This window comes from Mandrillus leucophaeus, unplaced genomic scaffold, assembly GCF_000951045.1.
Source record: "Mandrillus leucophaeus isolate KB7577 unplaced genomic scaffold, Mleu.le_1.0 Scaffold125, whole genome shotgun sequence".
NCBI lineage: Eukaryota > Metazoa > Chordata > Mammalia > Primates > Cercopithecidae > Mandrillus > Mandrillus leucophaeus.
In genome coordinates this window covers 2,299,617-2,327,452 of record NW_012100876.1, presented here as the reverse complement: position 1 = coordinate 2,327,452, position 27,836 = coordinate 2,299,617, and the positions used below count along the sequence as shown (strand labels likewise).

General features: G+C 47.5%; 1 protein-coding gene across 2 annotated transcripts in view; it reads left to right on the top strand.

Annotated features, from left to right (window-relative positions):
* Positions 1-27,836, top strand: part of GNAO1 (guanine nucleotide binding protein (G protein), alpha activating activity polypeptide O) — a 166,592-nt gene that overhangs the window by 60,747 nt on the left and 78,009 nt on the right. For both annotated transcript variants that reach the window (XM_011971907.1, XM_011971908.1), the window contains exon 3: positions 19,292-19,433. In XM_011971907.1, coding sequence (XP_011827297.1) covers positions 19,292-19,433 — 142 coding nt within the window. The remainder of the gene's footprint in view (positions 1-19,291; positions 19,434-27,836) is intronic.

Here is a 27,836-nt window from a genome sequence, read left to right as displayed (position 1 = left end):
GCCTTTTCTCAGTTGCTGATGGATCAGCTGAGACTAGAAGTCAGTCTCTCTCTCTCTCTCTCTCTCTCTCTCTCTCTCTCTGTCTCTCTCATTTTCTCTCTGTGTGTGTGTGTGTGTGTGTGTCTTTTTTTCTGGATAGGCTATCCCTGTGGCTGCACTCAGGGGCCACTAACACCCCCCATTAATCTTTGTCTAGTTGAATCTGATTAGACACTGGACTAGCTTCCAGAATCATGTACTCCAGAGTGCCTCAGATTATAGGATGCACACTGCCAATGGCCTAAGATGAGTTGCAGTAGTGCAGGGACAGTGTTTGAGAACGTTGAATCTCTTGGTGGGAAAGTTGTTTGTTCAGTTCTCTTTTAGTTCTTCTAATTATGGCGAATAGTCTCGAGTTTGGCATTACTATGCCTTTGACACATCACGTCTTTAGCACTCATTAAATTCCCTTTTAATAAAACAGAGAGCAGATGTCATGCCCAGTCTTCAGTAGGCAACAGTATTTTCTGTGGTGGGGAAGGCTGAAAGGGGACTGGGTTTGGGGGGGGAAATTAGTAGTTCAGTTAGGAACCCATTTATTCTGCCCTGCCTAGTGCATATTTAAATGGAGATGTTGAGTCGGCAATCCATGGTCTTAGCCTCGGAGCACTCCACTGTTTAGATACTGGATTCCTTCCCCGTTGCCAACCAATGCAGAAAGTGCTTTTCCCACTTGTTGGCTAAATGTCTTTGCATCGGCTAGCTCAGGAGGTTTGTTTCCCATCACTCTGGGCCACTGCTCAGCAGCCGAGGCCACGTGATTGTCATTAGTGTTCCATGTGTCTGACCAAGCAGCACTTAAGTGCAAACATGGACCATGGCCAAGCTTCCAGCTGTGTAGAGCCTTCTGGCTGTGCATCTTGTTGGGTCCTTGGAGGGGGTATGGTATCCTCCAGTGAGGCTTCATAAAAAGGTGGAAGCAAGCTGAACCGTTTTCACAAGTTTGAACATGGTTCGCACTAACGATTCATTGGACCTGTCAAATTTCTGGCTACTGACCATATTTATTAGGATGAAAAAAAAAAAAATCTTCCATTAGTTTAGCACTTTTCCTTCTTACCAACATGCTGGAAACATTTATTCTACCTGAAATGTGAGGTTGATGCCATTAACTGGCTTGGCTAAGGAGTCCCAATGCCGACAGGACCAGCAGGCTGGTAGACTGAGGGCTCTGGCCTGGTGGGGCGTGTGGATCACTGGAGAGCACCAGCCTAGCCCACAGCAGGCAGCCAAACTCAGGTCTCACCTAAGGAGGCAGGCCAGCATGTCAGATTCTTCAGGAGAACCAGAAATCAGTATCCTTTCGTGAAAATTCTTCTGATTTATAAATGTTTGCTTAAAGGAAAAAAAAAAGAAAAAGAAAAGAAAAACTCAAAATTACTGCAGGCCAAACAAAATACATCTCCCTGGCCCAAATCCAGGCTGCAGATGGCCAGTTTGAGACCTCTGCTACGTGACTGCGGGCCAGCCAATCACTCTGATTCTTATACTTCCCACCATTACTGTGAAACAGAACCACTACCAGGCTTGTTGAGGTGGAGATTATGAGCGGGATTCTGCTTTAGCTCCCAGGTCTGCTGCTTACTGGCTCTGAGATGTTGGCCAAGTAGCCAGTTAACCTCCCTAAGCCTCAGTCTCCTTATATGTAAAATGAGGATAACTGTGTTATTCATTCCTATCGTGAGGACTTAATGAGAAAATATACATAAATGTTCAGCACAAAGTTGGTGTTTTGTCAAGAGGAACTGTTGTTACTGTTCAGTAACACGTGAAATGCTTGGAAAACCTGAAGGGGAGTGTTGGGCATTTGACAGTTATGGGCAGTGGCACACCGCCCAGAGCAGAAAACCCCTCGCCTATGGTTCTGTCGTAGTGTGGGGTAACAGGGCTTGGTCATGGTGAATATATTCCTGGAGTCCTGGAACTTGCCATTCAGGGAGAGCCCTGTTCCCCAGCAGCTTCCCTGTGGGCTGGTGTCAGAGGCAGGCCTAGCTGCTCTCCCACACATCGGTCTGGACAGACTTGCAGCCTCTGGGCAGCCCCTGCCTGTTACAGAGCCCTTCCCAGGATTGAAAGGTGCTGAGAAGGCAGGGGAGAGTTTCCTGCAGCTCCTCTGGGAGAGACAGGGGATTGGGGCAGGCAATAGCTCTTGGGTGAGAGTAGGCAGGAGAACTTTCAGTCTGAAGTTAGACAGGGAAGCCCTGTGCATTTCTGGCCTCAAGAGCCCCATTGTTAGTGCTTCTCATTTTGACAGGGATGTCCCAGTCAAGGCCACTCCTGTACACAGCCCTTTGTTCTTCATGGAAAGTGCTGCCAGGCACACATACACCTGGCTTTAGATGGCATATACATTCTTACATGACCAGTTGAAGAGCCTTAGGGACATTTTGTGATCAGGGGGCATCAGCAAATCCATGTCGGAGCTGGGGACATGCAGGAGCCAGTGCAGGAAGAAAGCCTGGTTTCAGAGAGCGTGGGTAGCACCACTTTAGGAAGCCCCTCAAGAACGGGAGCAACACACCTGAAATAGGACCAAATGCATCTTCAGCCTCACATGCTATGTGAATGCTGCCTCCTTGTCAGGGAACGTGATCTGCACCAGTCAAAGAGGCAAATGCCAGGCCTTGCACTCAGGAGGTATTGGGTAAATGTCTACTGAACTGAATTCCGTTCTTGGGAGCCCTATTTGTGCCACATCTAATGTTGGAAATTGTGTATATTCCCTACCCCTTCTCACCATCCTTCCTGGTTTCCAACTGCCCCTGTTCCATACCGTCCTGATCCACATGCATGTTGGAGCTTGAAGCTCAGTGGATACAGAAGTGTCTTGGGACAGTTGTCTCAGCATTGCTGGCCGTGGTGATAATAAGCAGATGTGACTATGATGGTGATCCCAACAGTGTGAGAGCTCTCCCTAGACGGTCTTCATCCATGCATCCGTTGTTCACTCCTTCAGTAGCCATGCGTCTGGCACTAGCCAGGGCTGAGCAGACAGTGCTGGGAGTGGTCCACAGAAGGGGCAGGGCAGGGGGTTCATGTGATAAAGATTAAGCTAGAAAACTGGAAAGGCATTGAAGAGGGGTAAGAGTTTATGACTCAGGGCCAGTGTGACAACAGAAATCTTCTGATTGTTGGGACCCCCTCTTAATGTGAACATTGTTTAATGCCTTTCCCCTTTTTCGCAGTTGGTCAGAAGTCTTGACTCTTACCAGCCTGGTCTGCTTCCTCTGAATGTGCTTGAAGTCATCAGTATTCCTTGGGTATTTAGTCTGAGGGCCGCCCATAAAGTGGAGAGCTCTTGAGAGCACCCATGTTTGCTAACCATATAACCTTGGGAAAGCTCATTATCTTTCTTATTAACCAGTTTCCTCATCTTCAAAGTAGAGCTAGCACTAACACTTGCATAGCTTTGACTAAGGCTGTTGCCAGGAGGCGGGGGTTGTTGGGAGGATTCAGTGTGGCAGTGTCCGTGAAGCCCTTAGCACGGTGCGTGCACCTGAAAGGGGTTCAACAGACGTTGCTACTACTCTATTCCCCCGGACCCAGCTCTTGCTACTGTGGTGTGGCTAAGTGACAATAGGCAGTATGGGCTGTGGGCCATTTTTTGTTTTGTCTCCACCTGAAATCCAGATGAGAGTCTGAGAGGGTGGACAGTCTCAGGATGGTAGCTTGAGGGGCCTGTCCTCCTTAGCCTGCTTGTCTTCTACATGCACCAATTTTAGGCTTGATTCACACTGAAAATTCCTCAGCTGCCGGCTGCTGGGCCAGAAGCAGGCCGTTCTCTCAGAGAGGCCCAGATACCATGATGAAGGCTGAGCACACCTACCCTCCTGCTGGCCTCTCAGAGTGCAGCAGAGCCTCTACTGAGCCCGACTCTGAGAGAGCACAGCTGGGCTCACCACAGGGTCTGCCACCCCTACAGCCAAGTGCGTGCTTTGGCTTTGGCAGTCAGAACACACTACCCCACCCAAACATCCCTAGAGAGGGGATCGATGTGGAAGCCCACAAAGTGATCTTTGTGGACTCTTTTTTGGGGGGCATGACCACACTATCATGGTTATTAATGAGGAACTTCCATATGCTTGAGAAGGCCTGGCGTGGGAAACCTGGGAGCCGCGGCGGGGCTATTTAAGTCCACCACACAGAGAGTGGCATCCTTTCTGGGCCACATCTACCTCCAGGAAAGGAAGACTGTCTGGGCTGGGTTTTGCTGTGCCTCTCTGTGAATGCATTTCTCTGGCAAGACATGCTGTCACCTGGAATTCTCCCCTACTCTTGTTCAAAGGCCCAACAAAGGGGTGGTGCAGAGGGAACCAGAAGAATGTGGCTCACATCCATGCAGTCAGAGATGTTTGGGGACCTGACCCAATGCAGACATGGCCCTCTTTGTCCAGCAAAAGTTGGCATGGCAACTGACCACTGCCGTTTCATTTGAGGAGACATGAGTTACCCTGGAGAGGAATGTGCATTCAGACTTGCTTTTGGCAGGCTTTACCATAAGCAGCCCTCCCAGAGAACATTAGAAATCATGATTTCCCTGAGGAGCCCCCATCTGGGGCGATCTGTACCTTTTGCCTTGAACTCTTTTAGGCAGGGAGCTGAGAAAGGTGTATTTTGTCTGTTTCAGAACACTCACCTAAAATGGTCCACCATCTGGGGCAATGCTTAGGAGGCTCTGTGGCAAATCTCAAAAGCACGTGTGCCAAGCAGCCCACACTGGAGAATGAGGGATTCTGTCCGTGCCCCTTTGTCTCTTCAGGTTGCTGGTGGTGTATTGGTGTCCTTCTCTTCCGCATCACGTGGCAAGGAGAAGAAACACAAGTCCTCATTTAAAAAGAACAGGAAGGGGAAAACCAAGAGCCTATGAAAAGCGTTTTCCAGGCTGGCTAGGTCTGTAATGTAGAAGAGACACAAGGGAGTGAAATTCCCCGTGTTTCGGGGTTAGGTGGAGTCGGGGGAGGAGTGGACAGTGCTTTGGGATCAGCTGATCCCCAAAATGCCCAGAAGAGAAAATGACCTCCAGTATGGCTTGCTTGGCTCAGCCGCTTGCAAAGTGGGGAGGGTACAGATGCTATCCTATGGTGGTGTAACCCTCAGAGCCTTCAGAACCTGTACAGTAACCAGGCAACCCCTTTCAGATCAGCAAGTCTGTGTGACCATCCGATGCCCTGCTGCCATCTTTCCGAACAAACATCCAAGGGCTAGGCAGCTTCAATGCAGTCAAGACTCCTGACTGCTAAGAACAGAAACCTGCCCTAGAGTGACTGAAACACATTGTCTCATATCACTGACTAGCCTAGGGGTACAGTAGCTTCAGACATGGCTGGATCCACGTGTGTGCGATACTAACTGACAGGTGTGGATCGGTAACTCGCTCGGCCCTGGGACTTAGGCTAGGAGTGGGGAGAATCCCCAAAGTGTGAGAAAGGATGGTTCCCCCAAGGAAAGTTGAGCTCCTATCTCTAAAGGAAGGGAGGAGTTGCACAGGCAAAGCCAGCAGATGCCCACTACAGCCCTCATTTGCCATTTGCAGAGCTCAGGCTCCCTCAGGCATATTCTGCAGTGAGTCACCACCGCGCCCCACAGCAAATCGTGAGGGAGCCAGGAGGAACCCAGATAGGAGCCCTCCCACAGGCTGTCAGAGCCCCACCTGGTCTGCTTGGATGACAGAGCCTTTTGGACTTGCCTGGTGTCAGAAAGGGCGATGTCTTAGGTAACCTGGGTTTGTAAAAGCCTTGTCTGTGAGCTGCCAGCCAAAAGACAGCAGCTTTCATGGTCTTTTCTCTTTCCTGTGGTTCATGAGAACACATCCAGGCGCTAATGAGCAGGAACATAAATAATGAACAAACATACCGTCGACAGGAAGGCAGGACTTTTTTTTTTCCCCAAAGACTGAACAAGATGAGCAAAGCTCTGCAGCCGTACTTGTGCATTCTCCACAAAATATAATTAAAAAGCTATGCAGTCTGCTCCCAATGTACAGTATTGTTCATATACTAAACATAATGTACTAATAGGAATATTTCACTTCATTATGTCAGCAGAATATGAAAGGGAGATCTAGCAGCTGCCCTTATCAGGCAGATGGGAGACCAGAAATGTTACTTAGATCTAGGCAGTAAAATTGACATTGAACCAATTTGCCTCACTCGTGCCTCTTTTACTGTGTTTAATGAAAGCTCATGTCTGCACATAAGGCATTATGAAGAGGACTCAGAAGCCATAAAGCTCTCTGTCATGTCTCTGCAACATAACCAGTGAATTTAACCATTTGGTTTCAAAGAACAGTTTTGGATTTTCCCAGAAGTAAGCCTACAGAGGACAGCATAAGGCAGCTGTGTGTCCTGACCCTTGGAACCCTGTGAGAACCAAGACGTCAGGGTTGAAGGAGGGGAACCTGTGCCAGTGAGTGAGGGAGTGAGTCTAGTTACAATCACTAGGAAAGGGCCACAGACTCCGAGCCCAAGGGGATAAGACTGTTCAGTCCGCAAGGTAGAGATGGAATTGGCAGCCAGGGCTATGAGTGGGGGATGGTGGGGAGAGATATGTCCATCTGGGGCCACTGTTGACAGGCTACCCACCTTCACAGAAAGGAGTTATATGTGGAGCCCTCATTTTAGAGCCAAAGAGGTCCCAAGCAATCACCTGTTTCATTCAGCCATTCAACCAACATTGATTGATCATTCGCCAAGTACCAAGCCCTGCTCTGGGCACTACAGTCTGTGAACTCAGCCCTTATGGAGCTCACATCGACATGTGAAACAGACAGTATACAAATAAAAATATGCATACCAGGTGGTGATACATGTGATGAAGGAAAATAAGGAAGAATAAAGGCACGGAATAATGGAGGGAAGGGGCCTTAGTCAGACTGGACTGAGGAGGTGACATCCGAGCAGAGCCCTGAATGCAGTGAGGTATGCAGGTCTCTATTTCAGAGCTCCTCAATCTTTTGTCCAACAAGAACCCTTTGATTATTTGCCCCCATGAGTCACTATGTTTTGTGAGCTGTTGTAACCCAGAAAGGATGCATTTGACAAAGACATAGACGTAGACATAGACATAAATATGACCGTGGCCCTCAGTCAACCTGAGAAACGGGGCAACCACAAAAAGTTGATGCAGTCCACCCCCAAAGCCAACACCTGACCTGTCCAAGAGGCTGGGTAATACACATAGAAAATGAGTCCAGAGTCACAGTGGCTTGTCCAAGCTTATGCCAGCTGGTCAGCAGAGCTAAGACTTAGACCCCAGGTCTCCTGAGTGATGAAATTGGGGTGGAAGCTGCCACAGTCAGTGGCAGTATTTCCCAAACACACAGGCATGAAAAAGGCGGTGGCTGGAATCTGAGGGTGGATCGGGAGGCCTGAGGTCTTCCCAAGAGGAGGCCGACAGAGCTTCATTGAAGGATTTACTCCACTACCAAGGGGGAGCCCCAGGCCAGGGCCAATGATGCTGGCCTGAGAAGGATTCTTCTGCCCTCATCACCTGGGGTTGCAATGTTGATGGCCAATCTGCATAATAACCTGAGTCTTGTATCTCCAAAGTCCAAGGCATAGTATCTCTAATCTACAGCCAGGGGCCCCAGACCAGCAATGCTACCCGGAAGAGGAGAAGGAACAGAGCTCTAGCAGGCAGTTCTCTGAGCATTACGCTGCTGTGGACTGAAAGCTGGCCTATGCAGCACCCACCTCCACCCACCCCAGCGCTGTGACCAAGGGAAAAGGCAGGGTCCATGTTGTTTTTCAGATAATCACAGCAGAGGCTCTGCACTGGAATCACAAGTCCTGGCCTTGCCCCTGGCTCTGTCTGGTGACAATTGGCAGCTGACATCTTTGCTTCTGGCCAGAGCTACCCCTTATTAAAAATGGCATCTTTATAATAGATTTCTGCAAGTCATTGTCAACAGGACATCCTTCTTGTTTTGTACCAGTCATTCCTCTGGGGGACTGATTTGCCTGTTACTATTATTTTAGAACTCTTTAGAATACCCTTTTATTCTATATTATTCTGATAGTAGAATATCAAGTTTTAATATAGTATTAAAAACATAGTATTAAATATAGCATTTTAATATAGTATTAATTACTAATTAATATATTTTATAGTATAGTATATAGTATTAATATAGTATATAGTATAGTATACTAATATAGTATTAATAATTACTAATTAATTACTAACGGGGTTCTAATTATTTTTTAAATAAATGTTCATATACCATACAGCTTCACCGCACAATTAAACAGCTGGATTTTTAGCTGGGTCTTTCTTCTCTTCTTTCCAAATAGCCAAGAGATCCATCTGTGCTCATGTTATTCATCCTCACTCTATAAGGCCCAGGTGTCACGCAGCCTCTGTCTTGTCCCATCTAGGTTTTGTGGTTTTCTGCCTCCCTTGGGAGAAGCACCCTTATGGTCAGACGAGCCCCCCAGCCCCAGCAGCTGAATCTGAAGCTGGAAAGAGTTCTCGTTCGTGAGCAGCCCAAATGTCCACCATGAGGGGTTTGGTTGAATAGCTCATGGTCCATTCAGATGATGAGACTAAGCAGCTAATAGAACCCCCGGGTGACATGGAGCCACATCAATGACTTCTCCCTGAAGTCGTCTCTGGCCAGGCTGGATGGAGCCTGGTGCCCCTCTTCTGCATGCCCACAGCTCCTGGGCTACATAGCAACTCCGGAAGGCAGGCTTGGCCATGCAGGTCGGGCTCACTGCCCTATACCCAGTGCCTGGAATGAAGAAAGCACTTCATAAACAGTTGTTAAAATGAACATCCAGTTCAGTGTAGAAAAAAACATGTACAGCGTGATTCCATTTCAGGGAAAATAATACTTGTGCGGACTCCCAGGTAAAAGGACTGAAATATACCCCAACATGTGGACGGTGGTTCCCTCCAGCTGGTGGGATGATGGCTGATATTTTTTTCTTCTTTTTTTGCTTAGCTGTGTGGGCTGTAATCTATAAGTGTTCCAAGAACAGGCCTTTCAGTCAGGGCTGGAGAAGTCAGGGAAAGAGGAGGGAAAGCTGCCATTTAAAAATGATCCACAATTAGAGCAGAACCACTGGTGGGAGGCAAGATGGTTTGGGGACGAATGTGTTTTTTTTTAAACAGGTGAGCGTTTTAATGTGTAGCTGAGAAAAAATTTTAAGTAGTACATTTGCCATAGTACTGGTCCCTGCTGCTCCTCTGGCCTCATCCCCCCCCTTTCCCTGTCATTCACTAGATTCAAGTCCTGCTGGCTCCTCGCCATTAGAACACTAAAGGTGCCCCGGGGTCTTTGCACTTGCTGCTCTCTCTGCCTGGCGTGTTCTTCCTCACCAATACGCAAGGCCCACTTCTCATCACTGAGGCCTCAGCTTCATGCCACCTCATGGCTCTTAACTCTACCCTCCCCACTAACTACTAGTTTTGTGTTTATTACTCTATAATAACTTGTTTACTTCTTTATGTCTTCCCCTATTGAACTGTGAGTCCTCTGAAGGCAGGTCCTCTGTCTGTCCTGTTCGCCAGTCTCCTGGGTGCTGTGTGAACTGCACCTGGTACATAGCAGTCAGTTCTGTTGGATGAGAAGAGGAGGATGCCGTCAGTGAGGGGTTGAAGGAGGCTGTAATCTCAGGGATGGCTGAGCTCTGCCAGTCAAGAAAGCAGCCTTTATGCCTGGAAAAGAGCAGAGCTTCTGACCTCCCATCAGGGGCCTCTGTGCTCCTGGAATTCTGGGAAATCAGAAATTAAGGCCCAGAATAATTGCTTTGCAAAACATACACATCTTACCTCTGCCCAACCAGTGGTCCCTCTGAACCCGTCGTTCAAAACGTGAATACTGTCTGGCTCCACCACACCCCATTCAGTTGGGTCAAGGCACTGCTGCACCAGGTGGAAGGAGGGCCCGTGGCTTGGGAAACAAGACTAGTGGTCTAGCCCTGCTTTGGCACTGAATTGCCTGAGACTTTTAAATAATATTAGCAGCTGACAGTATTGGGCCCCACTGAGAGCCAGGCCTTCCCCATACATTAATACCGCCAGTGACCCTGTGAAGGGCCAAATCGTTGTCCCCGTTTTGCAGGGGAGAGACCTAGACTTAGGGAGGCTGAGAACTTGCCCACAGTCTGACTGTCAGTGAATAGGAGACTCAGGGTGTGCCCCACTCTTAACAGGTGCTCAGTATATGCATATTCATGGAGGGAATGAATAAACAAAGGAATGAGTGGTGTTCTCTAGGGGATTTGGGCTGCTGCACTTCCTAGACAGCCCTCCCAGTCCCCAGACACCACCATGCCCACACCATGTGCCCTCCGGACCACTGCAGACCACTCCGCTTAGTCCTCACTCTTGATGGTATCCCCTGAGTCAGGAAGCCAGGTCCCTCCTGTGGGTCCAACACCACTGGCCACAAGACCACATTCCAGGGAAAGGAAATACAAGAGCAGAGTTAGTGGGAGCTCCAACAGGGAGAAGAAGAGGGAGGAGGGTCCAGGCGGGGCCCTCTCTCCCCCTCCCCCTGGGGTACCTGCCCTCTGCTGAGCCCACCTCCAAGTAGGTATGCTGCCAGTGCCTGCCAGTGCCTCTCAACCAGGCGATGTTGATGACATTTCCCCCATTGATTCAGCTTGCTGTTCATACCTTCTCCTTGAGTCAATGGAAGCCTCCTTCAGGAGGGAACAGCAGACCCGTGCCAGTGCCAGCTCCAGGGAAGCCCTACTGACTGGGGTCTCTGGCTTCCGGTCCCACCGACCAGCACGTGAGCTGCCTTCATCCATTTCACACACATTCCCTGAGCACTCTGTGGGCCAGGGGGGCTCTGGGAGGCGCGAAGGGACCACACAGTGTTGTCTCCAAGCGCTGGTGCTCCCCTCTTGTCTGGATTGCCCTACCTTGTCTGTCCAGCCAGCACCTGCTCCATGGTCACTGCTGTTTCCTGAGAGGCCGGTCCTGCCCTCCACCGTGCACCTGTACTGTAGGTGCTCCTTCAGGTCATATTTTCCCCTTATTCCCATTGTGATTTATAGAACCATTTGTGACATTACTTCCTCCATATCATTCTTCCCTATTAGAATGCAAGCTCCACAAGGGCAGGGATTGTGTCTGTCACTTTTTTCCCAGCCTGTGATATGGTGGCCGGTACCTAGTAGGTATGCAAATAATATATGAAAAATCAATTAGGGAATCAATGAATAGAGATGCTTACAGAATACACCCCTGTCCCCCACCCCTACAGGAAAGCCTCTAAATTATTGGGAGCTGGATCTTTTGAGACAGAAGGTAAAAACATCTTTCCATTTTGCATTTGATTAGATGTTTTTCTCACCTAGGGTCACCCATCACCTCCCCTCTCCCAGGGGAGCACCAAGGGAGGTAAGAGGCCTGTAGCACAACGGAAAGGCCTCTGGGGGTTTTGTCCCTGCTCTGCCACAAACTAAATGTGCCTATAGGCACATCTCTTCCTCTCCACATCACAGTTTCCCATCTGGAAAATGACTATTTCTGTGTGGGCTCTAAGCAGAACCATTTCTTTGGCCAGTCTTCGCTGCAAAGGAGGCAGGGAAAGGAACTCTTCGTGAGAAGGGAGTGGCTTTCAGGTGGCAGCCAGCACATCTAACACACGTATCCTTCAACTGGACCTTGGCAGATGTCACTTTTTTGTTGTTAATTTTCATTTCTTGGCACTAGCCTTATCTTACCATCCAGATTGAGAGGCTCTGGAAGGCAGGGACCAGGCCTCAGAGGCTTTGGAGTCGGAAGAGACCTTCCAGCAGGCTGATCCCAGATGTGTCACTCCAGGAGATTTGTGTTGGTTAATGACTCTACCCCTTTCACTTAAGTATTCTCTCTAGGTGAAAATGGTCCCTAGTAGGTTAAACATGAAGTATCTGTCTCTCTCATTGGAAATGGCTTGTTGTTCTTCCATATAACAAGTACACATTTTTAAACATAAAACATACAAAGAAGAAAAATTTTTAAAAATCACTGAATGCCACCACCCGAAAGTGATTATTAATCCATCTTGTTACACATCCTCACGTAACATCTCCCTCTCCTTCCTTCTCCCTCCATACCACACCCTACCTCCTGCCCCCACCCACAAACAGTTTTATGAAAACAGCTGCACAGGACACACACTGTAACCGGCATTTTCACTTTACCATCCTGTCCAGATCCTGGTCTCGTAGGTTCTGTGGAGCCCCCAATTCCTGGCATGTGGCTTCCTCCCTCACTGGCATCTGACAGTTGTTTGATTAAAAATGTGTCATGTGAGGCCAGGCAGGTCCGTCCCCACCTCCACTGGGGAGGCAGATGGCTCCAGGGGCCACATCCCATTACTGCCGAGGTCTCCCTGATGGCTGGAAACCACTGGTGCTGGGCATGGGAGTGAAGCACTGGGCCCTTACCCTAACCCAGGCAGCCACAGCACAGCTCTCCATCAGTGTTCAGAAACACATTTTGTGACACGTTAAGACAGCCTCAAAATCAGGAAATCCACCTTCTCATCCCACAACCACTCCCAACGTGTTCATTTGGTAAATGGTAAATGAGCAGATTCTCTGCTTTAGTCCAGAGAAACCCCCTCTGCCGCCCTTCTTCTTTTCTCCACTGTGGCTTGTTAACCCTTGCTGCTGCTGCTGCCGCTGCTACTGCTGCTGCTCCTCCTTCTCCTGACAAGCAGTGGTCCTCCCAGCCTTCCCTCCCCATAGACCCACTTCCCATCCTCTTCCTCAAGAGGATAGATGCAGGACACCTGACTGACTGCATATTCTCCCCTGTCCCTTGTACCAAGTATGGCAACAATAATAATAGCTAACACTGATTGACTGCCAACTGTGCTGGGCACTCTACATGGATTCATTCTTTTGATCCCAACCAGGAACCAGCTCTGTTACCATGCCCATCTCCCAGGAACAGATGTGGAAACAGAAGCGCCCAGTCTCACAGCTAGAGAGTCTGGCTCTAGAAGCCCCCGCTTCCTGTAGATCATTAAAGGGATTGTGATGGAGGAGGAGCAGCAGTCCAGTCCCAGGGCGGGGGCCAGAGCACTGATAAAGGGAGCAGACGAGGAGCATTTAATCTAGCTGGAGATGGAGTGAAAAGCCATGTGTCCCAGCAGCCTAGGGCCTCCGGGTTTGTGAACCTCCAGAAGTTGGGGGGGAAACTGTATGTGTCGGTACATTTGTCACACTCTCAGAGGAGTCTATGATTCAGAGAAGGAGAATGGCTGCTGGGCCAGATGAGCCTCCAAGGTCCCTTCCAGCTCCCAAGCCTGTGGTTCTGTGACCATATAAGGTCAGCGTGCCTGGGGAGTCTCACTGCAGCTAAGTGCAGTCCTGCACTGCAAGGGGGAAGCAGAAAGCAAAGGGAGCCCAAGTCCAGGCCTCCTGCAGGGTCCCTAAGGCAGCAGAGAGAGAAATGGAGGTGCGGGGAGAACCAGGGTTTCTCCTTGGTTGCCTCTTCCCAGAAAGCTCAGACTCGCGCAGGCGGGCTGGGTTGCCACCCTCTGTCTCTCCCCATATCCACGTGAGATCTCCTCTCAGCAGCGTTGCCAGGTTTCCAGAGTCCAGCTGGCGGTTTCTGTCCAAAGTCAAACACTCCACAGTCAGCCCTTGGCTGTTCAGACCTCCTGTTCCTCATGGTGCTTCTGGTTTGGTGGCCTGGAACACCCCTCAGAGTCCCTGAGTTTTTGGTGGGCATCAATGCAGAATCTAGCTGGATCTCCCTTTGATGTCCTGGCTTTGCAGTCACAAGAAATCTAGTAGGTCCCCACCCTGACACACACACACACACACACAATACACACACACACACACACACACATCTGCCTCCTTTAGTGAGTGCTTTGGAGAGGGACAGGTGTGGGGCATCTGTGTACTCCTGAATCATGTAGTTATGTCTCACTTTATCTGAGCACTGTCTGGAGCTCAGCCCTATGCCAGGAGATATGAGAAGAGAGCAGAGATAAGTGAGATGTGGTGCTTTAATTTTAAAAATTAAAAATTAGTAAACAAGTCTTCTGGGAGATGATCTCTGATTATTATTGTTATCAAGGTATAAAACATGTACCTTTTAGTCATGTCTCTGTTGATTCTAAGTGGCAGAAACCCAAATGAAGTTAGCTTATGCAAAATTGAGAGGGAATTATTTGGCTCATATCACTCAAAAGTTTTGGGTGGGCTTCAGGCATGGTTGGACCCAGGGACTCCAATGATGTTTCTGGGACTTGATTCTGCACTCTATCGCTCAGCTATGTAGATGAACAGCCCATCTGGGGCTGCTGCAATGTGAGATGCCACTGGCTGTTGCTAAGGTATCTCCTGGAGCCTCGCTCCTGATTTCCAAATCCTGGCCTTGTCACCTCCACGACTCAGACCTGGGCTGTCACATTAGACTGAACTCTCCAGGGCTGTATCTCCAACTCCAACCCAGAGGCCTCCTTTCCTTGCCAGAACATTGGGCAGATACAACAGGACAAGTTCCAGTGCTTGTTTTGTGGGTGAAATCTCTGGATTCTCCTGGAGATAGGGACTCAGGGCAGAAGGAGCAGACCTGCCTTTCAGCATCTGCCATTTACCAGCTGTATGTCAAGTAAGTGGCCTAACCTACCTGAGCCTCAGTTTCCTCGTCTGTAAAGAGGAGATAATTTATCTCCTGGAATTGTTTTGAAGGTTAAATGAAATGACACATGTAAAGCACTTAGCACAGAGGGTAAACCCTCAAACAGGAGCTGCAATTATTCTGCTTATCTTATACTGCAAATGAAAGACATTATACTTGCCAGATTTTAACTTTAGAATGAAAATACTATTACTTTTTTTTGGTTGAGACAGAGTCTCGCTCTGTCACCCAGGCTGAAGTGCAGTGGCGTGATCTTGGCTCACTGCTACCTCCACCTCCCAGGTTGCCGCAATTCTTCTGCCTCAACCTCCCAAGTAGCTGGGACTACAGGTGTCCACCACCACATCCGGCTAATTTTTGTATTTTTCAGTAGAGACAGGGTTTCACCATATTAGCCAGGCTGGTCTCGAACTCCTGACCTCGTGATCTGCCTGTCTCGGCCTCCAAAAGTACTGGGATTACAGGCATGAGCCACTGCGTCCGGCAGAAAATACTAATAGCTACCATTTGTTTTATACTTACTATATGATAGGCACTTTTACATTTATTCCTCACAACTCTCTGCTTATGAGGAAACCAAGGCAATTAAATTGTTTACCAGGGACACACAGCTCATCCTATCCAGTGCCCAACCTCTAACCACTGCTCTACTCTGCCTTTCTAGAATGGTGTGGGGAAATAGAAAATAAAGAGGGTCTTATTTGATACACATAAGGATATTTGCCTCAAATCAATGCTAGAAAGAAAAAAAGAAGAGGAATGTGGCATTAAAAAAAGCTAGGGGGAAGACTTCACATTTAAAAATTCAGTGTTTTTCTGAGTGGTGGGAGTATGAATAATATTTCTTATTGGTGAAACCCCGTCTCTACTAAAAATACAAAAAATTAATTGGGCATGGTGGCGGGCTCCTGTATTCCCAACTACTCAGGAGGCTGAGGCAGGAGAATGGCCTGAACCCAGGAGGCGGAACTTGCAGTGAGCCGAGATCCCACCACTACATTCCAGCCTGGGTGACAGAGTGAGACTCTGTCTAAAAAAAAAAAAAAAAAATTTCTTCTTGTTCTGTATGGTCCAAATTTTCTAGTCTTAAAGTACTTACTACATTGTAGTAGAAGGGGATATAAAATTCTACTCTGAAACAGGAAGGCTATTTTTAACCTAATATAAGCCAGTTTGAACAACTTATAGGGCTAATCATGATTTGAGCAATTTCCCCCAAATTGCAACATTTCTGCAAACTGCAAATGAAGCTTCTTTATCTTGGGACAACCCAGGCAACAGATTGAGACCTGCCAGCAGTATTTTCAGTCCATGAATTGAGGTGTGATAGAAAGGACTGTGAGCTTGGAGACCTGTGTCCTGTTCTTGGCCCAGGCTCTTACCTGCTGGGAGACATTGGGGCAATTACTTATTTTCTTTCAGCCTCAGTTTCCTCTTCTGTCAAATAGTTATAATAAAATCCCACCCTTTCCACCTGATCAAGTGTGTATGAAGATTAATGATATCAATAGGTGTGAAATAGGTTGAGGGAGGTCCCAGAGTCAGCCAAAGGTCTAGAGAGTATTCCCAGGAGAGTGGTAGGGTCTGCTGATCCCAAATGAAGCATGAGAAACTCAATGCAGTGGCTTCTGGGGAAGCATGTCATGCCATGGGGACTAGCAAATCCTGCCTGCACCACTCAGGTCACCCAGAGGGCCCCACCCTCTTAGGAGAATCTAAGTACCAGTTGCCTTTCTTTTCTGTTTTTTAGTATTTACTCTAGAGTTTACAATGTGTATCTTGACTTATTACACTTTACTTTCAAGTAATAATATATTAATACTACTTTTTTTACTTATAAGAATCTTTCTACAGTATAGAGTATACTTTCATTTTATCCCTCCCATCCTTTGTGCTATTGTTGAAGTTTTATTTCTATGTATGTTATAAACATCATAATACATTTTTCAGCTTCTTCCCTCTGTTTCAATTTAGATAGTTTCTATTGCCATGTTTTCAAGTTCACTCATCTTCTGTATGTCTAATCTGCTGTTAATCCCATCCAGTGAAATTTTTATTTTAGATACTATATTTTCATCATTTTATATTCCTTTTGTTCTTTTTTACATCTTCCATTTCTTTCCTCATATGTTCCTAATTTCCTTCAATTTCTTAGAAATATTTAAAATAGATGTTTTAAAATTCTTATTGTGAATTCCATGATCTCTGTCACTCCTGGGTCTGCTTCTGTTGACTGTATTTTCTCCTAGTTATGGGTCATGCTTTCCTGCTTCTTTGCATATTCAGAAATTTTTTGTGTGATGCTGATATTATGAATATTGTATTGTTGAATGTCTAGATTTTGTTGTTCTCATTTAAAGACTGTTTGACTTTATTCTCCAGGTAGTCAAGTTACTTGTAGATCAGCTTGATTTTTTTTTTAAGTTTGTTTTTAAGCTTCATGAGGGCAGGTCTAAAGCAGCCTTTACTCTGGAGCTAGTTCAGCCCTGTTGCTATGGCATGAGCCTTCTGGCATCTCTGCTGAGTGCCCCAGGCGTTCAACAAGGACTCTTCACTCTGGCTGTTTGGAACTTGAATATCTCCTAGCCTTGAATGAGCTCTGGGAAGCGTTCAACTGATAAGCAACCTGATGCTTGTTCTTTCTTTAGTAATTGTTCCTTGACCAGCTGTGGAATCTCACCCTATCCAGCCACAGACTCCAGGGGGACCCCTATGCGCTGTCTGAAGCATCTGAAGTGCTCTCTCTTTGCAGTTTTCTCCCCTCTGGTACGCTGCCCTTCCCGCTACCTCAGCTTTCCTGAACTCACTTTTTCTCTTCAGCTCAGTGAAATGGCTGTGTTCTGCCTGGGTAACCTCCTGCACTGTGGTCTAGTAAACACCTAAAGGCGGACGCCCAGGCCATCATAGGACTCCCCTCCTCGGTCTCCCTTCTCTCAGGGATCACAGTCCTGCACTGTCTATTCTCCAGTGTCTGAAAATGCTTGTTTCATATATTTTGTCTGGTTTTCTAGTTGTTTACAGTGGGAGCTAGGAAAGATCCCTTTGAGATCTCTCTGGGGTGGTATACCAGTGGCCTGCACTGGTTATGTACTCCCTCGAGATACTTTTACAAAACTGGACTTAGGAATAATAAAAATGGACAGAAAGTTGATAGGGTCATTCTGATCTGCTTTTTAGAGAATCTCAGAGTGAAGACCCACAAACCAGCACCAAGTGGAATTTTGCAGCAGGAATCATTATTGTCCATCAACTGATGACTGGATAAATAAAATGTGGTACATCCCTACAGTGGAATACTATTCAGTAATAAAAAGGAATGAGCTACTGATACATGCTACATTGTGAATGAATCTTGAAAACATCGTGTTAAGTGAAAGAAACCAGTCACAAAAGACCATACATTGTATGGTTCCATTTATATGAACTGTCCAGAATAGACAAATTTATAGAAACAAAATGTACATCAGTGGTTGCTTAGGGTAGGGGCAGGGCATGGAGAGTAACTGCTAATGGATACAAAGTTCCTTTTGGGAGATTGAAATGTTCCAAAATTAGATTGTGGTGATGATTGACCAACCTTGTGAATATACTAAAAACCATTGAATTGTATACTTTAAATGGGTGGAGTGTATGGTATATGAATTATATCTCAATAAAACTGTTTTTTTTTTTTTTTTTTAAAGAAGAATTTTGAGCCATTTTCTCCTGCATGAAGGTAACGAAGGAATGGGAAGGAGCTGTGGTATAGTAGAAAGGAGGTCTCAGTTATTATATTGGTGCATGAACGTGTCACAAGTAGTGTTCTATCTGGGACTGAAAATGTGACCACAGAAGAGTTTACATAGTTCATTGGGGGAGGACAAATGTGGGATGTTAATCTTAAAATTCATTTGCTCTTTCTGGATTACTTTATTTATAAGAGGATTCTTGTGGTTTTGGCATGAGCCCCTCCTTCTAGTTTTCTCTCCTGCCCGGATCCTTGTCAGCAGTGAGCACAATGTTGAGTGGCTAGCAGGCAGTGCCACGTGGCCTCCGAAAGTTGTGACTTCCCCTTTATGTCCTCTTTGTCCCTGTTCAGATCCACCAGAACGAGGGCAGTATGTGGTTAAATCCTAGCCAAGGACGAGAAAGTAGGCAAACCCTTTTATTGACTTTTCTGTTGTCAAAGATAAAGATGGTTATTTGTTCCTCTTAAGTGAATCATTTTACCTTCATTAAAAGCTGTGAGTTTTCTGTGAAAGAAAAATACATCATCCATTTGCAGACTTTTTCCAGGGATTTTCAACAATATGCCTCTGTGTGTAAACCTAAGTTGGGACCCTGAGCTTTGCTTAAACATATATTGAGTGCTTAATGTATGCCCTTCCTGTTCTAAGTGTTTTCAAGTATTATCAGCACCTCATTGACGGATTTTTCTTTCATTATGTAGGGAATGTGAAAAGACTGCATTTCTTTTTTCCAAGATTCTGTTTTTAAGTAATTTAAGTAGCTTTTCCCTTTAGATTTTATGACATTAATGTAGCAACTCAGTAACTCGGCATCCCAGCTGGACCTGGCCCACAGCCAGCCATTGCTTCTCATGCCTGTGCTCTCTGTGTTGATGAGGACAATGCTCTCATCAGGTGTGGTATGTGTGGTTTTTCTCTAGGATCATCCATGAAGATGGCTTCTCCGGAGAAGACGTGAAACAGTACAAGCCTGTTGTCTACAGCAACACCATCCAGTCCCTGGCAGCCATCGTCCGGGCCATGGACACTTTGGGCATCGAATATGGTGATAAGGAGAGAAAGGTAGGCCCCTGAGTCCATAAGCACAGCAACAAGAGGTTCTGTCTGTGTTACCCCACTGCCTCCTCTTTATAGTGCTGGGCTGGCTTAAATGAACGAGAAGAGACTCTGCTATGTATGAAAGATATATGGTGGCACAGTCACCAACCTAAGCCATTGCATCCACACCCCTGGCAAACTCCCAGCAAACTCCCCAACTTTGCAAGTTGAAAGTTGCAAGGGCTACAAAACTCCCGGATTTATTTTGCAGATGAGGAAGAGTTGGTGACAGTTTTAAATTGGGACTGCCACAACACTGTCTAAGTACCTGTCCTTGGGCAATTAACTTGAACAGAAAAAATATATATATTAAACAAAACAAGCCTTGCCTGGCCACCATCTCCCTTCCTTAGAAGAACTTTCCTTGCCTTGCTGTGGAGTGGGGAAGGCCATTTGAACTGACTATCCTTCCTCTTTTATACCAAGGGCTGTTTTCTTCCTCCCCCAGGGAAGTATGAGGACCTACAGGGCTCTCCTTCCTGTAGAAAGTTGGTGTTCTAGAACAGGGACTGTTTGGGGGTAATGTTTCCAGGCTTCTATTAAGTGGTGAGTGGAATAAGTACTCTATAAAAACCTCTAATTTGCAAACATTTGTATTAACTGTTAAGACTGAACTATATACAGTTACACTGGCAAGGCTAAATAAAAGGAGGGAGGGAGAGAGGGAGAGGAGAAAATAGCCTCAGAATTCTATCCAGAAGCAGCTCTTTGTCCCTGTTTGGGACTGAATCTCAGTGATCCTCCCTCTGGGACCTGGAGATTGGAGAAGCGGGCAGAGGACAGGTAGAGCCTCCAAGCACCTGGGCTCTGCATCTGAGCCTCTGGATGTTGAGCATTCATCTCTGATTGCTGTGTGATTTGATTGTACATTATACACACATCCTGTCTTTGCTAAAAATCATCTTCCTCACAGAGGAAAACTGTTCTGGTTGTCTCTGTGTCTGATAAATCATCCGTGACAGGCAGCTTTAAATGTAAAATTTAATATATTAGGAACAAAATCCTAATTCCATGGGGCAGAGTCATCCAGGCCAGGCACTGACTCCTCCAGGTGCTGGGGAATTGGGTGACTGAGGGTATGTCCGAGGCCAGCCCGAGGTGGAGAAACTGGGCACTAGCAGGGGCACCTGGGCCCATCTGCTGCTCCTCCTGGAGGCTAAGTTGGGAAGTTGATTCTGCAAAGGAAGCACTTCTCCCTGGAAGACTGGCTTTGGGTTTGGTCACAGAGCCAGGGCCTGTGGAAAGAGGGAATGGGGGAGTGGATGGGTCCATTCACTGCAGGTTGATGATGTGCGAGGCTTTGAGCTAGGTGCTGTGGATACAGGAATGAGCACAGCAGGGAATGGTGTCTGGTTTCAGAAAACACCTATTCAGATCATTAGAACTAGCCCAGATGTGTACACTGCTTCGTTCTTCTTAATAGCAATAGTAGGAATGAAAACAGCAACCATTTGTTGAGCACCTACTGGCTGCCAGGCACATACTAAACACTTTACGTATACTGACTCATTTTATTTAACTTATTTTATTACAGCCCAGAGCAAGGAGTGCCTCATCTTATCTTCAGTCATGGTACAAGCCACAGGCCTCTGGTCTCTCTCTCCCTTTGGCTAAGTGGGGAGCATAGTGTCTGAATCTCAGCCAGAGAGCAGACACAGTGCAAAAGGCACACCCCCTACACACACACACACACACACACACACACACACACACACAGGGTGTGTGAGATCTTCCAGGAGCAAATGTATTCATCTCCCATCCAGCTCTTCCTGAAAATCTCCTATACTGATTATAACCCAGAAAAGTCAATGTGGCTTTGGAATACTTTTCTCCTTCCATTTTGGAAAACATTCATTGTTCCCATGGGATTTTTTTTTCCATTTTATTATCCTGAATGGAGAGATGATTGCTTGGGAATCGCTAGGACTATGATACGTTAAGGACTGTACTGCAGGCCCCTGGGAAACAGGGTCCCTTCTCTGGCTATTTCTCCTCCGTGGAATTTCCCAGTCAAGTAGTCAGCCTTTAAGTAGGAAGGAGGGGAAGGTTCCAATGGAAGGAGAGACTGAGAGCTAAGCAGGACTCCCTGGAGAGTCCACTGGACACAGTCGAGTCCAAGCCCAGTTCCGTTATGGCAGGTGGCACCATGGCCAGCACCTGGCCCATCCCTAGGGCAGCACAGACTTGTCTGGTGTGACACTCAGGCACCCGCTTCCTGTATTCTTACAACTGTGAGGAGCAGGAAAGGAGTGAACCCAAGACCCAGACCACAGCAAGCCAGACAGCTGGAAAAGGCATTCCTGGGAGTGGACTGGTGTGGATTCACAGCCTGTGGAGCTGGCAGAAGAGAGTGGAAGCCACCACTTCTGTCCTCTCAATAAGGACACATACCAGACCTGAAAGGGCTGCAGTATCTGCTGGTGTGGGGGCAACTCAGAGCCAAGATCCTTCCCTTTCCATGTTCTCATGGAGCTTCCTATCTAGCAGTATAGGCAGCAAACAAGCCCACAAGTAGGTGACTGCATAATGTCAGATAATGCTAAGGGCTGCAAGGAAAACAAAATAAGGTGATATGAGAGCCTGATCTGGGGGTGGGAGGAGCAGATACTTCAGAGTGGGAGGACGAGGGGACAGAAAGTTCCAGACAAGCACCCAGGCCCTAAGGGAGGAATGAGCCTGGCGCAGAGGAATATAAAGCTCTGTTCAGCTGGAGCTACCTGCAGCCAGGCAGCTGCTGATGTCCGGATGCCCTGAGCCCAGAGCTGGGTCCCCACATTCTTCGCTCGGGTCCCCAGCCACACTCCATCTAGGGGATCTGCCATTTGGATGCTGGGGAAACCACCTTATGCTGCAGAAGTCCAGATCCATGTTTTGGTCTCAACAGAAGAGACTTCCTTCCCTCTTATGTTTTCTTCACCTCTGCTACCCACCACCAGTCATCAGGGGGTGTCTGGAGGAAGACAGCCCCACTCCCACCACCTGCCGGGGCCAGCCAGCCTTGCACTCTCCACACAGAAAAGCACCTAAGAGCTTCCTTGCTGTATCTCAGTGTCAGCCCCTAGAACAGGTAGGTGTCGCTGACTTCCCCCGGCAGCAGACTCACCGCCTGTCCTGGCCCCCAGGGAAAGAGGACTGGCCGGTTTTTCCCTCAGCCTCTCTGGTATGGAATCACTTGGAGCCCCGTGACTGTGCGTGAGCCTGAACCTGAAAGAACCTCCGCACAGGGCAAACAGCGAGGACCTCCTTACATCCTTCTGTGGTTTCCACACCCCAGGCCCCAGCCTCAGACTACAGACCCCTCCCAGGGACCCCATGCACTCTCATGCCTCCGGGCCTTCGCTGGGGTGTGCTCTCTGCCTCTAGTGCACTCCTCTTCTCTTCCCCTCTTCCCCGTGGAACTGCCCTACTCAGTAAGGGCCCGCTAAGCTTCATCTTGTCCATGAAGCCTCCTTACCTTTTCCTCCCCTGAGGAAGAAACTCAGCTCAGCGCTTTCTCCATGAAGCTCTTATCTCACACACTAGCATGAAGATCAGTTGTTTATGCATCTTTCTGTAGAGAAGTGGGCCCTAAGGTGTAGTCAGAGTCCTTTGAGCAGCTCATAAACCCATGAGCCTTCCCTCCAGAACAGGGGACACAGCACACATCTAGGAGATTCTGCATGCAATTTCAGGGGGGCCTGGCCCACCAGCGGAGCCCAGCCTAAGAACCCCTTCATCATTGGAGGTCTTCTGATCAGGGCCTATGTCGTTTATGTTTGGATCACCTCCTCACTCCAGTAGCCAACACAGTGCTCAGCACTTAGTAGGTCTTCAAGACCCATCCCATTAATGGAATGACATTTCTAACTTTCCCAGTGTTCACAGAAAAAAAGGCAAAGTGCCTGTAACTTTATCACTACATGAACAGCTGTTGATTGAGAACCTACCATGTGTAGGGCTGGTGCTAAGCCCTGTGTGAAGATTCAAAGGCATGTAAGTTGGAGCCTTTAAGGAACTGGTCATCTTCTTGGGAAGATGGAGCTCACAGGCAGAGTGAGCACAGCCCTTGCACATGGTGGGCAGGAAGAGCTGCTTAGTGGGAGTGAAGCTGGAACTGTCCCTCAGGCAAAGGCACAGTTTGACAGGTGCAGGTGTAGGTGAGCAAAGGCCCTTGAAGCCAGGAAAAAACATGGTAGAAACAGTGGCTGGTAATGAGGGAAGGGAGAGTTAACTGGCAGAGGAGGCCAGTGGCCAGAACAGAGGACTGGGGTCTGGGCAAGGTGTGGGAAAACTGGAAGGTCCAGTTAGGTCCAGATTTGGTGGGCCCTGGAAGGTAGGCCAAGGAGTTTGGGGTTTATCCTGTTAGCAGTAGGCAGCCATGGAGAGATTTTGAGCTGGGATGGAATGAAAGTGAGATTTTAGGAAATTATGATATGGCATGTGCAGAGTGGACAGGGCGGGGAGGGGGATGGCGAGGGGAGACTAAAGATGGGGAGGCAGGTAAAGAAACTCCAGCAACAGACCACGAATAAGGTGCGAGGGGCTAGGTGAGGGGTCAGAAAGGCAGCAGAGTGATGCATAGCAACAAAGGAAATACAGGGGCCTGGTGATTAATTGACTGTTGGAAAAGGATGGGCACAAGGTGGAACCTCAGCCAGAAAGCCAGGAGGCTGGGTGGGATCGGACCACAGAGGGTGTGTCCCCTTCCAAACCTAAGGAGTTTCCAGGTGGGGGAGGTCTGCACATATCAGATGGATAGAGTCAGAGAACTGAAGCTCTGGAAATTACTGACTCCAGGATAATAACGGCTTTCCATTTTTATGTTTCAGAGCCTTTATTGGAAAAGGATGGGCCTGTTATTTGTCTTGTTATTTAATAAATTTTCCTTAATGCTTAAATTATTTAATACTAACAACTACGTGTGCAGTGGGTGCTATTGTTGTCCTTGTTTTATAGGTTAAAAAAAAAAATGAGGCATGGAGAGGCTAAGTGACTTGCCCAGCGTCATGCAGTACAAATTATATATGTATACAGTGTAGACATGGAAGCCTAATAAGACTAGAACCTGTGTGGCCCGGGTCCAGAGCAGAGTCCCATTTAGATAGACACAGTATGATCAGGCAAAACAAATCATTCAAAGAATCCCATCCTTTATGCGGAGTCTCTCTAAGAACATGAAAAGGGACCAGAGACAGCTCCCCCTGCTGTTCTCAAACATCCTCTCCTGCCTCCCACGTCTGTCCCACCCCACTCCCTTGAGCTGCCTTACTCCCCCGAGTTCTTCAGAGACCCTCTTCTCCACCCCAGCGAGCAAGGCTGGTCCTCTCTCCCCTTCTCTCTCTCCCACCAAAGGGGTTCCGGCTCTGCCGCTCCTTCACTCCTCCCTTTTTCTTCGTCTCCCTTTCCCCTCCCCTCCTATCTCCCTTCCCCCCGCTTCTTCCCTTTCCCTGTGTCCTCCTCCCTCCTTCTCAGTCTCCTTTTCCTCCTCCCCTTCCCTCTCTTCCTCCCTCCCTCCTCACCCCAACTCATTATTTTGTAAATTGTCTTCACCTTCTGAGCCAAGCTCTCCCCCTCCTCCTTCCTCTAGCCTTAGCCCAGGGCCTACATCTGCATCACAGAAGCAGAGGGCCTTGTTCTGGCTGAGCTGGCCTAAACTCTAACACTGGAAGAAAGGGTTGAGGAGAAACTGAACAATTACAGGATTAGAAGGTTCACTTGGACCAGTGGAGGGATGGGGAAAGCCTTTGAACAGGCCTGTGTTAATACAGTTCCTCATACACACACGTGTATATATAAACATATGTAAAATGTACATGTGTATATGTGTACATCCTTGCATATGTAAAATACATTGTAAACAGATGGACTGGTAGCAGTCATGCATTGAACTTGTATGAGACTTTACTCAGTTGAAAATACTCCAGTTTTCATTTTCTCACTATTTGTGCCTATACCTGTTTCTCTCAACTATAAACTCCTTAAGGGCAGAGCATAGATCCTATTCCTCTAGCACAATGCCCGACACAGGAAGTACTGGATACTAAGTTTAAACCCCAATTCTACCACCAACTATATGGCCCTGGGTAAATTATGTAACTTCTCTAAGCCTCAGTGTTTTGGACGGTAAAATAGTAATGATCCTGATACCTCCCTCGTTCATATCTGCTGTGAGAGTAAATGAGATAATGCCTATAGCATGCATAGGATAGTGCCTGTCACATAGCAACTTCTCAACGTGTGTTGGCAATTATTCTCATTATTTGTCTACAATCGTTGTTTTTGATAAAGTATTGATGAATTCTACTCAAAGCAATCTAGTGAGGAATGGGCAAGGTTTTATCTGCAGTTTTCATGTTAGAAACAGAAGCACAAGGTTCTTAACTGGCCACCCAAGGTCATGTTACCAAGCCTGGGTCTACTTAAGCTGTGCCATAAAGCCAAATGCCAACACTGAAGTTTACAAGACAAAAGACTGCGTTTATCTGCAGGGGGCTGAGTAAGGAGGCAGCTCATGCTTAACACCTCACTTCCTCAATGGCCCTACAAGCAAGGGCTTTTAAAGGCAAGGGTACATTTTAGGAAAGCAGAAGCTACAGGCAAAACCGTAAACCTATACATGGAGGTTATACATTGGTTTGGCCCAAAAAAGCAGGATGTCTTGTGGGGTGGGCTTTGAGGTCATAGGTAGATCCAGAGATTCTGTGATTTGCAGTTGGTTAGGGAGCAAGCTTTTGTCTAAAACCTTGGGGACAGCCAAAATGAATGTTAAGGTCTGGCCTGTAGGTGTGTCTCTCTCCAGGCCCCTCAGGAAGAAATTTAGAAGAAAGATCGGTGGTCAGCGTTCCGTCCTTAGTTCCCGCTCTTCTGAGGTCTACTTGGCTGCAATGGGCATTTTCCATCTGGTGGGGGTCCAGGTTTCTGAAAAACAACTCAGGGACATATGTTAAGATGTTATCTTTAGTTTCCATAGGGAACCAAACATCTTGTGGCTCTAACTTACTTGGGTGGCTATTATTTTAAGCTATTACAACCTCCTTGCTTCTCAAGTTGCTCATTTACTTCTCAAGGCTAGCTGGGTGCCTGGAATTTCCCTTGAAGAGACTCAAGATTTTTCTCTCTTTCCATGCTTTTTCGGAGTGTGGGGGGCAGCATGCCCCTAACAGGGGGCTCCCTGCTCTATCTCAGTCACCTACCTAAACAGAATGAAAGATGGGTGCCAGCTGGGATTGCTGCCCATGCTCTTCTTCCACCAGGGGCCTTCACTGGAGCTGTATCCCCTAGAGATAATGGTAGCTCTTTGGGAGGCAGAATCAGATTTCACACTTAGTTTTCAGAATGTCATTGGATCTCCTCTGGTAGAAGAAATCTTGACATTTAAGTCACACAGTGGAGCTCAGGACACTATGTTTTTTAATAATCATGGAAATATTGTGGTGCCACCTCTACAATGCAGTGCGGTTCACCTTGTGGTTTGCATGAATTCTGAAACAGATGAAAACAAGGATGCTATCTGGCCTGTGTCTCCCTGAGTCCCCTTGGGCTTAGAGATAACTTTAGTGGTAGTTGATAGATCTGATGGCGGCTGGAGGGTGTAACAGATGAAGCCTTCATACTCCCATAGCCCAAACATGAGGCCAGGAAGAGGATGTAGATGTGCCCCATGCTGGGTGCTGAGGCTGTCCACCTACAGCAGCCCCAGACCCTGCCCTGACCCTTTGCCAGCCAGGTGAATAGAGCTTGAAACTGCTCCATTCAAGCCCACCTCATTCTGCTGCTCCATTTTGCAGATGGAACATAGGTTTCATCTGGCCCAAACAGGAAAGAGACTTACCCAGGGGAATATGTGGCAGATCCAGGACTAGAGCATTCAGCTCCCTGCATCACTGCTCAGTCCTCTTTCCATCTCAGCATGCTGCTTCCAGTTACCCAGCCCATTTGGGGACTCATTTTCTTTTATTCAGTTGGTTAATCAATTATTCTATAAATACTTATCACTCAATTACTTATTACTTACAAATGCTTACCTCCTGGGGGAAGTGCACAAGATGGCAGGGGTGGGTACAAAGATGCAAAGATCAAGAGGCTCCCAGTCTTGAGCAGAGATGCCAGCCCCAGAATGAGAAGGTAAATGCCTTGGTTTCCAGGACTTCTCCCAGCTCTGAAATTCTAGCTCTCCAGGGCTTAGTGCGGCATCAGCACTGCTCCCTGATCCAAGGCTGGATCGGGCTGCAAGCTCCTGATTTGAAGGAAGGCATCCACCATCTAAGCCCTGCCACAAGGAGCCTGAGACCTGACTACTGGTACTTTGGCCCAGGGTGACAGCATCAGTGGCTTTCCCTCACCCTTGTCTAAAAGGAAGAACCAACTCAAAGGAACTGCAGTTTTCAA